General features: G+C 39.3%; 1 protein-coding gene across 5 annotated transcripts in view; it reads right to left on the bottom strand.

The window, feature by feature from the left end:
• Positions 1-13,208, bottom strand: part of LOC129780091 (serine/threonine-protein kinase 24) — a 242,469-nt gene that overhangs the window by 10,374 nt on the left and 218,887 nt on the right. For all 5 annotated transcript variants that reach the window (XM_055788011.1, XM_055788008.1, XM_055788012.1 and 2 more), the window contains 6 exons: positions 7,940-8,449; positions 7,737-7,882; positions 7,456-7,669; positions 7,054-7,389; positions 6,809-6,991; positions 6,551-6,729 (listed from right to left, as the gene is read on the bottom strand). In XM_055788011.1, the coding sequence (XP_055643986.1) occupies positions 6,551-6,729; positions 6,809-6,991; positions 7,054-7,389; positions 7,456-7,669; positions 7,737-7,882; positions 7,940-8,449 (1,568 nt within the window). The remainder of the gene's footprint in view (positions 1-6,550; positions 6,730-6,808; positions 6,992-7,053; positions 7,390-7,455; positions 7,670-7,736; positions 7,883-7,939; positions 8,450-13,208) is intronic.

Here is a 13,208-nt window from a genome sequence, read left to right on the forward strand (position 1 = left end):
ACGCAACTAGTAAATGTAAATCGATTTTTCTTCATGAAAATCACACATAATCGATACGAGTTTGGGTTTCTTGAAAAGCCCCAAGTCTCTAGTTGCTAATACTACCATAAGGTGTTGAAATTATTCAAATTTTTATGATTTTTAACGATTTTCCTTAAAGAAGAATTATGATCATGGTTTGACCACCTCTGATCATGGTTTGCCCAAAAAAATGATCATGGTTTGTCCGGTTTTAGAAATCTCCATTTTTGAATGAAAACATTCGAATTCACAATTAGATGTTGCATTTATCATTGCTTGAGTTTGCTGTCATCATATTGATTCATTCATAATTTAGGCTTTCTTCAGAATATTGCCTTTTCTTGGGCATTTTAGAAGTGTTCACCTCAACACAATCAACACAGAAAAACCATACTTCTGCTATGCGCGAAGCACACCATAAACAAACATAAACAAACTGCAGCGCGCCAAGCGGTTGCCATAGAAATCATGTGGACAAAACAACATTATTGAATTGGACAACTCATGATCAGAACTGAGTTCATCAAAATGCGTTAATTTAATGGTTTAGCTATGTAAATCCGATACAAATGGTGAGCAAGCATGATGTTTACAATATTTATAAGTGTTGTAATCCAAAAAAGGTCTGAATACGTGCCAAATAATCATCTGGTGATCGATTAAAAGTTAGCTCGAATGAGGGGCGAATTGACACAAATAGAAGGTGTATTTTATAATCCTTTAAAACATGTGATTTCGTAAAAATATACTATCAAACTACTATAAATCATGTAAAAGGCAATTTCATTTATATGTTTCGAAACATTCGAAGGCCTTATTTGACATATAGCGCTGAATTAGAGCATTCAAAAAAGTGGGCAAACCATGATCATATTTTCGACTGGACAAACAAAGATCATTTACCCTACTATTCAGCACGTTTCGCAGAACAGTTACAGTAAATCCGAAGCGAATAGGTTGTGTGATGGCAGCGGTTGCGACAACAATGGCTGCGGAACTCATTTTCGTCTTTTATTTTCCACCGAAGAATCTAATACCTTTCTCGCATCTGGAAACAACTTTTGACGTAGGACTACGTCTAACCGGAAGATATAGGAGGGTAAAATGAAAATCTAGACAATAAACATGTAGGAAAACATGAAAGATTTCGAATGCTTATAACTCGAGCGTTTCATAATAGATCGCAAAGATGTTTGTATCATTTGATAGGAAATATTTCTGCGCATCTATCACCATGAATAACATTTTTTACTTGAGATAACCAATTGAGTAATTGTGAAATGTCAAACATTGTCCAAACGCACTATGTGCCACGTTTTGATTGGTCCAATTTGTGCTCCTCGAATGGTTCCGACCAAAAGGAGTAACCAGAGTAAAGCGGAATATGATTTGAATACAAGCAAACAATTGAATTGTAAGCCACTCTTCTTGTGGTTCTACAGCCAGTGGAATCAAATAAATTTGGCAGTGGTTTTCCTAAAACATCATTCATTTCCTAACCGCGAAGCAGAGCTTATAACGTTTGCATTAAAAAAAATGACAAAAAATACCGATTTTACATTGGCTTATCTTCACACGCATTGACGAAAGTACCCATGCTGCATCAATCATAGTAACCCATGAGTCAGCAGAAAAAAAAATTACAGCTCGATCAGTCGAACTCCAACCGTGATGGCGAAAACAGTGAAGCTACTCCGTTCAGAAGTGTGCGCGTTCAAAGAACAGTACCTCGTCGAAAACGGACATCGTGTGGCACTTTGTGGATGCCGGATACGCCCGTTTCGGCATCTACAACATCTTGGCATTATTGGACAACAATCAGAGCATCGAAAGAAAGCCCGGTTCCGGACGGCCGACGACCCTGAGCGACAAGAAGCTCCAAAGGATGCTGAAGACGAAGATCGAGGGAAAAGTGGCTACATCGCTGCGTGAGCTTGGCCGTGAGATCGGTGCAACTGGCCAACATCATGGTCAAGTCGATTTCCCGATGAATCGCGACGTGGCGGTGGTCATGGACGACGAGACCTATCTCACCCTGGATGGCAACGACCAGCAGGGCACTTCGTATTTTACTTCCCCCAACGAAGGAAGTGAGCTCCAAAGTGAAATTTATTTCACACACCAAGGTGCTGCTGTGGCTGACAACCAGCGAGAAGGGGATGCCTAGGCCGCTCTTCTTTAGCTTCGGAATGGCCGTGAATGGAGAAACTCATCAAGAAATACCATAAGGGCGAAGACGCGATGTTCTGGCCGGATCTGGCGTCGGCCCACTACTCGAAGCGATCGTTAGAGCAGAGGAGAAGAGAAGGAGGCAAAACTGATACCATATATTCCGAGAATAGTTCTCAATTTCATCTCAATTTTAATATAAATATTTTTGTTTGAAAGCAAAATAAAAAACCTACTGTGACATATGGAAGCGATATGTCGTACTGGTTGACATCCTTACCGCTCACGTCACCAGATCAATTCTCACTCCCGACATTCTTCCTTTGGAACGGGAGTAAAACCATGGTCCGAGTGATGAACCAGCAATTTCCAAACTTATAGGTATTTTGATTTGGACGTCAGCTATTTTTGGAAAAGTGAGATAAATAAAAACATTGCACTTTTTTCCGTGCGTCATTTATACCCATGAGGTTTTTTTCCGCGTGAACATATTTCCAGTAGGCTTTTGTGACATTACACTTTTTTCTCTGCGGAGATTTCCGTTGCACTTGTTTTTTTTTTCTATTTCTTCCGGGAATTTTTAATTCATCAAATTGAAATATGGATCAGATTTAACATCGAACTTTATGAGATTTGCACACCGGAGCAATAATTTCGTTCAAGGAATGATCCGAAAATTTAAACATTCTGATCTTGGAAGCGAACGGAGAAATAACTGCCCTACAACACAAAATTGAAGCTCCGCATTCAGTGGATGTGAACTCCTACATAACAAAATTTGTCGGATCAACTAAAAAAAAAATATCAGGAACATATAAAGAACCAGGTGGCGGATTTCGCACCAACTCGACCAGATGTTGGCATGACTCTCTCAGAACTTAATGAAACTTTCTGGGCGTGAAAACCTTACCTAATGAAGCAGCTTGGCATACTTAGTTTTCCGAAAATTTATCTAAACTAACATATGAAAAGGGCTGAATAAAAGTTTTGTTAGAAAAACTTTTTTACCTTAAATATGCACAATTTGCAATGTATGGAAGAGTTGTTGGGCACGTATTTATTTACCATTTCATAATAATCTGAGATGACCATTTTGAGAAAATTGGCTTTTAGTTTTTGAAATCGTGTTTTTAGTGTAGAAAAAATTGGCGAAATACGTCAGGTGGGAAACATTCTGATGGAACTTAAAATCATCCAGAAATTGATTTTGAATGATTGAAAAAAATTGAGGCCGTACCGAGTTTCAACCTGGCATTTTGAGATCGTGCCACAGAATGTCATTTCCTGTACGGATTATCAGTGGTATAAATTTAGTGGCTTTTTAGGGCATTTATTTTTTAAAAAACTTGACCAATTGCTATAATTAGGAGTACGTTGTACAGGTCGGACTCGATTATCCGGAGTATTGATTTTTTTTTTCACTCCGGATAATCGAGTCAAAACATTTTTTTTTCTTTATTTGTTTTTTTTGCATGTATTTTTCGTTTTTTGAAAATAAAAGAGGAATTTGGTTTTTGATTCATCCCCTTAAAGTCAGAAAACACTTTTCTCACATGAAAAAAAAAATTATCCAGATTCTCTCAGAAGGTGGTAGGTGGATCATATTTGATGAAAAAAATCCTTCTACGCATGTGTTCGAATTTCAACATTGACAGAGTTACAAAACTTTTTTTTGTTTCGGACTCTGTTGCTTCAAACTGGCTCTACATTAAAAGGTACGCCACGGAAGACGATTCTGATGCTTTCATTTGAAAAATGAGAAAATTTAGTACAGTATATAATAGTGGAACAACTAAATTAGTGAATTTTAATAACATTTTGGAAGTGAAACACTGAAAAGTTAGTAATTTTTAATGTGTTATTATTATTTTTATACTAAAAATTTATATTAAACTAGATTGTTTCTATCAATTAAAATGAAGTTCTTTAACCGCTCCACAATTTGTTCTTTGACGTACAACTTCTATCTTTCTTAATTTGGCTGCAATATCGATATGAACAATTCCTGGTGAAAATTCAAGCCAAATCTTCAAAAATCACGATTTTTACCCCACTGTACAAGTAATAGCCACTTAAACCTCACCTTAACGTTGAAAGGTTACATTTTTTCATGAATTAAGCCATGCTTGAAATATAAAAACAAATATTTCCAAACTGAATAAAATCGAGTCTAAAATTGTACAGGGTGCGGCAACGTAACTTCCTTTTTTCAAAACTCAATAAAAACTATTGTATGTATCGGAAGATATTTATTTATTTTTTATAATATAGGTACATGTCTGAAGTTTTTATTTACATTGTTTTGAAGATCAAATCTGTTAGGTGACGTCCCCCATTCTCCATACATTGCGTAAACCGATTTCTGGCGTTTGTCACGACTCTTGTTAGCATAGCAGATGTTATGTTGGCAATTTCTTCTTGGATGTTGGTCTTCAAATCTTGTATGGTTCTTGGACGGTTCACATTTCAAAAAACCCTCAAAACAGCCATCGATGCTCTTGAAGTGTGTGCTGTGCTCTTGTTGGAACCAAGTGTCCCCCAAATCCAAATTTTCTAGCCGTGGGAAAAAAAATTTAGCATGTTTACATACCGATCCGAATTCACTGTCACTGTAATCTCATTTCCCTCAAAAACCAGGGACCAATAATTCCAGCTGAGGAAATTGCACACCACACTGTGACTTTGGGTGAATGCAAAGTCTTTCGATGCAATTCTCGAGGGTTGGTGTCAGCCCAGTAGCGCATGTTTTGTTTGTTAACCGATCGACACAAATGAAAATGGGCTTCATCGCTAAAAAAAACAATAGCACCCTCGGGAACGACATCAAGAAGAAGCTCACACGCGTTCATCCGAGAATTGAAGTCACGTTCTGAAAGTTCCTGCACTATCGCCATCTTATAGGGATGAAAATGAAGATCATCACGAAGAATTATTCTCACAGAACGATCGGGCAGTCCAAGAGCAGATGCGTGTTTACGCGCAGAACGCCGTGGCGATCGCAACATTGACGCTCTCACTCCTTCAATGTTCTCAGGCGATCTAACGGGCCGAGGGACTCCAGTTCTTCCTTTTGTCGTACTTACAGTTTGTCTGGATGTAGTGACCCATGTAACAATTGATGTGCGGTCTGGGACGGGATCAATCATTCAACAGACCGGGGTCAATTTTCTAGTAATGTGGGACAACCCAACAAACATTCAAACATACCTAGAAACAGGTCAAGCTGAATGAAACCGTTCAAAAAGTAATTAGTTATTTGGGGACTGCGGCCATCTTGAAATTGGACTTTTCATTATCTACTATGTTCTACTAGTCGAGAACTTTCTTTTGATACATTTGTGGGCATTTTTCATAAATAACTGTGGTGTACTTGTCAAGCCTTTCCATTTGATACCCATATTGATGGGGTTCTGAGAAAATATGTAATCCGCCATTTTGTATTGGCCGCCATCTTAGATTTGCATTTTTCATAAATAACTGTGTTCTACTAGTCGAGCCCTTTCGTTTGATACCCATATTGATGGAGTTATGAGAAAATATGCAATCCGCCATTTTGTAGTGGCCGCCATCTTGGATTTGAATTTTTCATAAATAACTGTGTTCTACTAGTTAAGCCCTTTCGTTTGATACCCATATTGATGGGGTTCTGAAAAAATATGTAATCCGCCATTTTGTAGTGGCCGCCATCTTGGATTTGCATTTTTCATAAACAACTGCATTCTACTAATCAAGCCCTTTCTTTTGATACCCATATTAGCTATTCAATATAGAATTATTATACAAATTATTCAAAATTTCCGAAAATCAAAAATAAAATACTCCGGATAATCGAGTCCGATCTGTACTACATGAAATAATAAGAGTAACATTTTTGTACATTGACTTATTACCAGAGCGATTGCTATACGGGCAATTTTTCGGTGAAGTGTGTATCCATGTTTATAAAATACAAAATTAAAACACTTACTGCAGGTATTATAGAAAATGAAAATTGTATGGAACTATATCCGTTCACTTACACTTCATATTTTACTATAACTCAAACATTGGAATTCATACTCAACAAAAACGCAAGCACAGTAGCGACGGTAGAACAAATTTCGCATTCCTCTAGCACCGTTCCCAACAAATTGTACTATAAACAGCTAGAATTTTTTGAAATGTTAGTAAGAAAAAAAAAAGTTTCCCCAAAAACAACAGTAGTTTCTAGTTCAGTGTGATAGAGTTAAAATAAACCATATTCTAAATAGTAGCTTGTAGTTAATAGCCTTCGTTCCATTTTCTAGCCAGCACCAGCAGGTCGGGATTATCATCTTCGCCACCAACAATAATAACAACCACACCCTAGGCGAGCACCTACCGCGTCACTTTGTCTATAAGCGTATTGATTCGGGTTTCGGAAAATCCGGGCACCAGTTTGTGGATAATTTCCTTCACGAACAAATCGTTCACCCCCGGACAGGTCAGCTCAGCCTTCTCGAACGCCAGCCGCAGGTCGCTCAGCTCGGAATTGCTAGAACTCGAATAACTTCGCTGCATCTGGCAGAATGAAAAAAACTGGTAAGCGAAATGTAACTCCGAGAAACAATCGTCCAAAGCCGGATCAGCCTCGGCTTACCTCCGACAGCAGAGGGAATATGATCGTCTTCAGGCAACCGCTGTTCGTTCGACTCTTGGAGTTGTTATTTACATTTGTAATACTGTTGCTTCTAGGATTACCATTACTATGACTGGTTTCGCGGTCTCGCCGTAAACTGCTGACCTTCTCTTCGCCGTCCCCACCTCGATGATTTGAATTATGCTAGAACAAAACAGCGACCGTTAATTGAAACATACCTCAATCAAGCTATTACAGACACGCACCTCCTTGGAAACCCTCCTTTCCTTGTTCTCCCGCTCGGATTCCTTTTCCCGTTCCCTCTCGCGTTCTCGTTCACGTTCTCGCTCCCGCTCGCGCTCTATTCGATCCCGTTCGCGCTCCTTCTCGCTGTCCCGTTGTCGCTCGATATTTGCTCGCTCGTTCGGGTAGTGGCCAACAATATCCTTCTGAGGGACGATAGAATCCCGTTCCGAGGAAAGCTGCTGCTGCTGCTGCTGTTGCTGTTGCTGTTTTCGACTGTTACTGTTGGAATTGCTATTGGAAGAAATAAGCGCCGACGGTGTCTGCAGCTGGTGTGATGGCGATGTGGATGTTCGTGGCTGCAAGAGATTGTTCGTTTGATAATGTGTATATCAGTAGTGTTTATTATCAGTCCAATAACTTACCTGACTCGATTTTTGCTGGTTCAGGTTGTAGTCTCGATCTCGATCTCGGTCTCTCGAGTTGCTCATTCCCATTACATTGTTGCTGGTGCCGTTGTGTTTCACAGGCGATCCGAGTGACTCGTCCATTGCATTTTTGTTGAAGTTATTGAAATGCATACCCTTTACCGTCATGATCCACGGCTCGTCCAGATCGCTGTCCGGTTTTGATTCCTCACTGGAACAAAGATAGTGCGAATGAGCTTCGCGGAAATATTTGTCAATTATAAAAAACAGTTGCTTACGAGTCTGAATTCTCCGATTCCGTTTCACTTTCCTCTCCTTTCTGTGTTTTCCATTTCTTGTACCTATCTATCAAATCGATAAGGTATGAGTTCTTCTTTGCCTTTTTAATGAAGGGAAACTTTAACAACTCTTTCGCTGTAGGTCTCTGCAAACAAATAAAACTTATTTAATTTGTCCAAAACATCAAACAACAACAACTTACATTTTCTGGATCTTTGTTTAGGCACGCTTCGACAAAATCTTTGAATGGCTTGGTGTAGCTACCGGTCAGCTGCGGGGGATTGTTTTTGGGTATGAGAAACAGCACCCTCATCGGGTGCAGCTCGGAGTTGGGTGGTTCACCCTTCGCCAGCTCGATCGCCGTTATTCCCAAGGACCAGATGTCTGCCTTGGAGTCGTACATCGACTGTTTGATCACCTCGGGCGCCATCCAGAAGGGCGTCCCGACGAATGTGTTCCGCTTGGAGGTGGTATTCGTTAGCTGGCCAGCAACACCGAAATCAGCCAGCTTGACATCGCCCAGCTCACTCAGCAGCACGTTGGCAGCTTTGATGTCACGGTGCAGCTTGCGCTCGGAGTGCAGGTAGTCGAGTCCCTTGAGTACCTCCCGCAGGATAATGGCAATGTGCATCTCCTCGAACAGACCGGCCTTCATCAGGTCCAGGGCTGATCCGCCGCCGAGGTATTCCATGATGATCCATAACTTTGTGCCCTAGAAAAGAATATATGTAAATTAATCTACAGTGGTAGAGTTGGGAATTATTCACTACTACAAATATAATCGAATCTAATTTTATTGCTCAAATACGCTTGTATGAAATTGCATTCAGTATCTCATTACGAAGGGGGGGGTCTTCGTAGCCACTTGGTTGCGCGTTCGCTTACTAAGCGATCGATCGTGAGTTCAAACTTAGGGCCCTCAATTGACCATCTGTGTGTTGTTATAGAATAACTACGTCCACGCAACTAACATCAGCGATGGAGATCGATTCATATATACAACTGCTCTGCTCTGCAAGAGAAACATCGGGCTGTTGTGCTATAAATAACCCAACAATTAACTGTCTCCGCTGTCCGGTCTGCTGAACAATGGAAGAACAGAAAAATACCTTTACGCCTAAATGGCTACTACTGTGTAATTTACTATAATGTAATTGAACAGAAAAAAATATACTCTTACGCCTAAATGGCTATTACTACTGCATAATTTACAATTTATAGAACCATAAACATGTACATGTACACGATAAAAACTCGGCTCTGTTACTGCTAAAATGCTAATGAGCCTGATAAATAAACAAATGGGATAAAAAATATAGGAGGTTGTGTCCAAGATACGACCGCATCGTTGACGTAGAACTACGCTGTTGTTTTATATAAGTCGCTTGTTTATACCTTCGGATATTATTATATATAAATTTTCGAAACAACTGCTTAGTAGAATAATCTTTAAAATGGTTTTTCATTGTAGAATCAGTTGACGATAATTGATTGATGATTTATTCTTGCTCTCGCAAAACAATACACTAGCTGATGATATGTCGCAATTTATTTCATGTCAATGCATTGAAAATTTACCTCGAACGCTATTCCGGTGGCCTTTTTCGCAATTGACATAGACTCGGCTACAGTCGATTATATACATATTGCACCAGCACCATTATTCCACTTCTCATAACTACTCAATATATCTTTGGCACCGCATGGAAACAACAACAATGACAACACTTGCAAGTATCAAATATCATGCTACATGTTATTTAGTATTGCCTCAAAGCAATCGCACCTCTAGGCATCGTTCGTTCAACGTAAACCAAGCGCCAAACAAGCGTTCGCCATAGCATGCATACAGAACCATACATTGGTGGCTTGAAGCTACTAGGAATACAAATACTTCTCATCATTTGCGCTATTCTCAAAAGAACGCTTTTGTTAATATTACCGGCCTCAAAAAAAGTTGCATTACTTTCTCATGCTCGAGAGAAGCGCAGCTGTCACCCTTAGTGGAGGAATTTTTGCGACTGGCACGGGAACCTAAATAACTTATAACATTCCAGTAAGACATTCAAGATGCTTGGTATTCCCAAAATATTGTTTTGGAGCATAACCTTAACGCCTGCTTCACCATAACGTCAGTTTAATGCATTGATGCATTCTCAAAGGCACCAAAGAAGCCGTTTACATTTTCGACCGACGCGCCGAAATCGCCTATTTTGCTGTTGTTCGATGCAGTCACACTCGCGAAGGCTCGGTTCAGTGCGAGCGCTTTTCACTACACCAACATCGCGTGCATCATTAGATGATGCTTGCTCGAAATTTCATTGCCCCTGGCAATGCGTTCGTTTTTTGCAGGGCTAGAGCCTGCCTCCCTCTTCTTCTTGCTCATCACACACTACGCGAAACGTCCAATTTATGACGCGGGAATAAAAACACACGATACGAATAACGAACATAAAAAGCAAACGACGATATCCAAGTTGGATTACCACTGGTGGGGTCCAACCTTAGATCGAAGCGCAGCGAAAGCAAAGTGAACTGGATTGCTCAACAGTCCGATGCCGAATGAAAGTTTGCCTCAGCGAGATCCAATGTTTATACTCAAGGCAAATATTCTCCTTCATTCTTCTACTTTTCCTTTGTTCACGGCGACTTCAAATCCTACGATTATCGCTAAAATCCGTTCGCGGCAAAAATAGTTTTTTTTTTCCAAAATATATATTTTTATCAAGGCTCATATGGCGTTAGCCTGACGGGGCCGGAGTTCAATATTTTGACAGTTTTTCTTATTATCTATGTTAGTAATACGTAACCGATTACTCGCGGTCGGCTCGAGGTTAACTTAACGTTAACTTTATTTCATAAAAACTTTACCTGTTTTCTGATTTGGCACCCTTAATGAAAGACGTAGTTCTACGTCAAAAATCTCATTCCGAAAAAGGTAAAGTGTATTCCGAATCAGGTTCGTTTTGGGCAACCTTTCCCGGAAAAGCTCTTGCACAATTAATGGAAATTGAAGATATTCTACTTCCGGTGCTCCTTTACGTACCTAAAGTGATGAGTTGTCTGAAATGCAAACAATTCGGCATGCAGACTCCCATTGCAGCAACAAGATACACTGTGCAAAATGTGTTGTGATGCATGAGGATAAATCATGCTCTGAAGATACATCCCAGCAATGAGTTAAAACTGCGAAAAACCGCGTAAACAGTTCTAAAACTATCACATACTGTGGATTCTCAGCAAAAGAATGTTATCCACATAGATTCAAAAAGTGATCTATTACCCTGTTGAATACGGCTTTATATTTTAGTTTCTCAACAAAACGTGAACTGCTCCATTCTATCTTGGCATAGAGCGTTATCGAATGATTGTGAAAGACACTTCATAAAATCTCAACCTTAACTAGTTGATAAATAATCGTTACTCAAATCAGCAGTCTTTTCCCACCCAAAACGAAAAAAACTCAAGTCAGATTCTTTTACATGGATTTTTTTCACGGTGAGATATTGAACTTTTAACTTCCTCAAATCCCCTTGGCCATTGGTTCCGGATTTTTCTTACCACTTCAACTCTTACAACTCGCTTATACAATACCAATCCATGTAACAAACGGCTCTTCTCGGAGCCATCATTTGGAATATTATTTGGAATATATTATTCTGAACATTTAAAAGAACTAAATTCGAACAATCACAGTCTTACGTGAGGCTTTTGTTCGTGCCCTTAGGCCTTTATACTTATACTTATACTGAATCAATCACTGACGCGTTCGTTCGTTCAAAACTTGAAGGATTTTTTTTCCTCAAATTTATCGACGTGGTTGACACACCCCCCCCCCCCTCCCTTGCCTCCCGTACACTACGCCACTAGGTATATGAATGATGTTTGTTATTTATTGCTCCAATTCGTTCATAACTCAAAAACTCTCTTCGAAACTATTAAAATCACAAAAAAAACTCAGTCAGCGGTTGATGCATTTCGTCGGATGGCCGTGAAGGCAGTCTAAATATTGTGCTCACCCTGGCCGACCTCGTTTCTATATAGATACCGTGTTGAACGAACGTGAAAAACGTTTCGTCTCAGAATGCATTCTCAGAATATGCGCGAAGTAAGCATAGGGCAGAGCTTGCACAATACAAGCAGAAGAGAAATATTAAAAATATAGCCAATATCCACATAACGGTATGAAAACCAACAAGGTGTGAGTTGTCATACCATTATGTGGTGATTGGTTGTGTATTATTATTATAATTGAAGCAAACGTACGATTTGGTGAATTTATGCTGGAAGAAAGCTTCTGTTAATTTAGGAGGGTCATCAGATTTATTGATGTAATGATGATGATGTTTCAAATTATAGAGCAGGGTTGCCACATATACAGAATATTCTGTATTTTACAGATTTTTCGTAAAATTTAGACAGCATCTGTGTATACAAAATTGAAGATTTTCAGATACAGATACAGAATTTACAGATTTTTTTGAACCAATTTGAAACATTTGATTTATTACAGTGCATACATATATAGATACCTTGATTTATAAACAAGTTGAACGCATCGCAACGAGATGGTTTTCGTTGAAGGCAGTTGTTAAGGGGTAGTACACTATGGAAAATTTGAAAAAAAATATTTCTGGCCTGAAACGTTTTCTGGGATGTCTACTTTACTGTAGTTTTTATTCCAGGTTTGTCCGATGCTCCGTTCCAAAGTTACAAGCCAATTAGTGAACCTAAGGTTTTAAGCAAGGAGCGCGTAGCGCGCGTTTTCCTCGAAACAAAATTTTGCAAACTGGTGGGAGTTCTACCTCCGGAACGGTCCATCCGATTTTGATGAAATAGTTTTTCCCAGATTCTCCACATTTTGGTGATTTTTTGACGTAGAACTACGTCTTTCATTAAGGGTGCCAAATCAGAAAACAACAAGTCACGTTTTTATGAAATAAAGTTCACGTTAATAACTATTTTTGTCGCGAACGGATTTAGACGATTTATATACAAAACGAATCGGAAACTGTCTAAGTTTTTTTTTTATGCTATATATTACAATCCCCTGATGTATAAACGCTTTAAATTGATGAAAACTAGAAGCATCTCATTTTCCCATACATTTGTTCTGCTCATTTGTAAGCTTTCCTACCCATGCCTTCAATAACGAGCAACTTATCGGCGATCAACTAAGGGGAATGATTTAAAGTCACCGTGAACAAAGTAAAGAATAAGAAGAAGAAGGGAAATATTTGCCTGTAGCATAAATATTGGATCTCGCTGAGGCGAACTTTCAGTATCGTTCTAGGTACGAAGCAATGGATATCGCTTGTTCTTTCTTGTTTTGCGTCATCACATGTCTTCGTTTCGGATTGAGCTGTGGACGCGACCAAACTACTTACTCGCTTATGTATCTGGCATTGCAATATTTACATCAATCTGACGCCATTCTATAAAGGCTCTGAACTGCACGATTGTGTAGGGGA

Source organism: Toxorhynchites rutilus, chromosome 3 (assembly GCF_029784135.1).
Source record: "Toxorhynchites rutilus septentrionalis strain SRP chromosome 3, ASM2978413v1, whole genome shotgun sequence".
NCBI classification, from domain to species: Eukaryota; Metazoa; Arthropoda; class Insecta; order Diptera; family Culicidae; genus Toxorhynchites; species Toxorhynchites rutilus.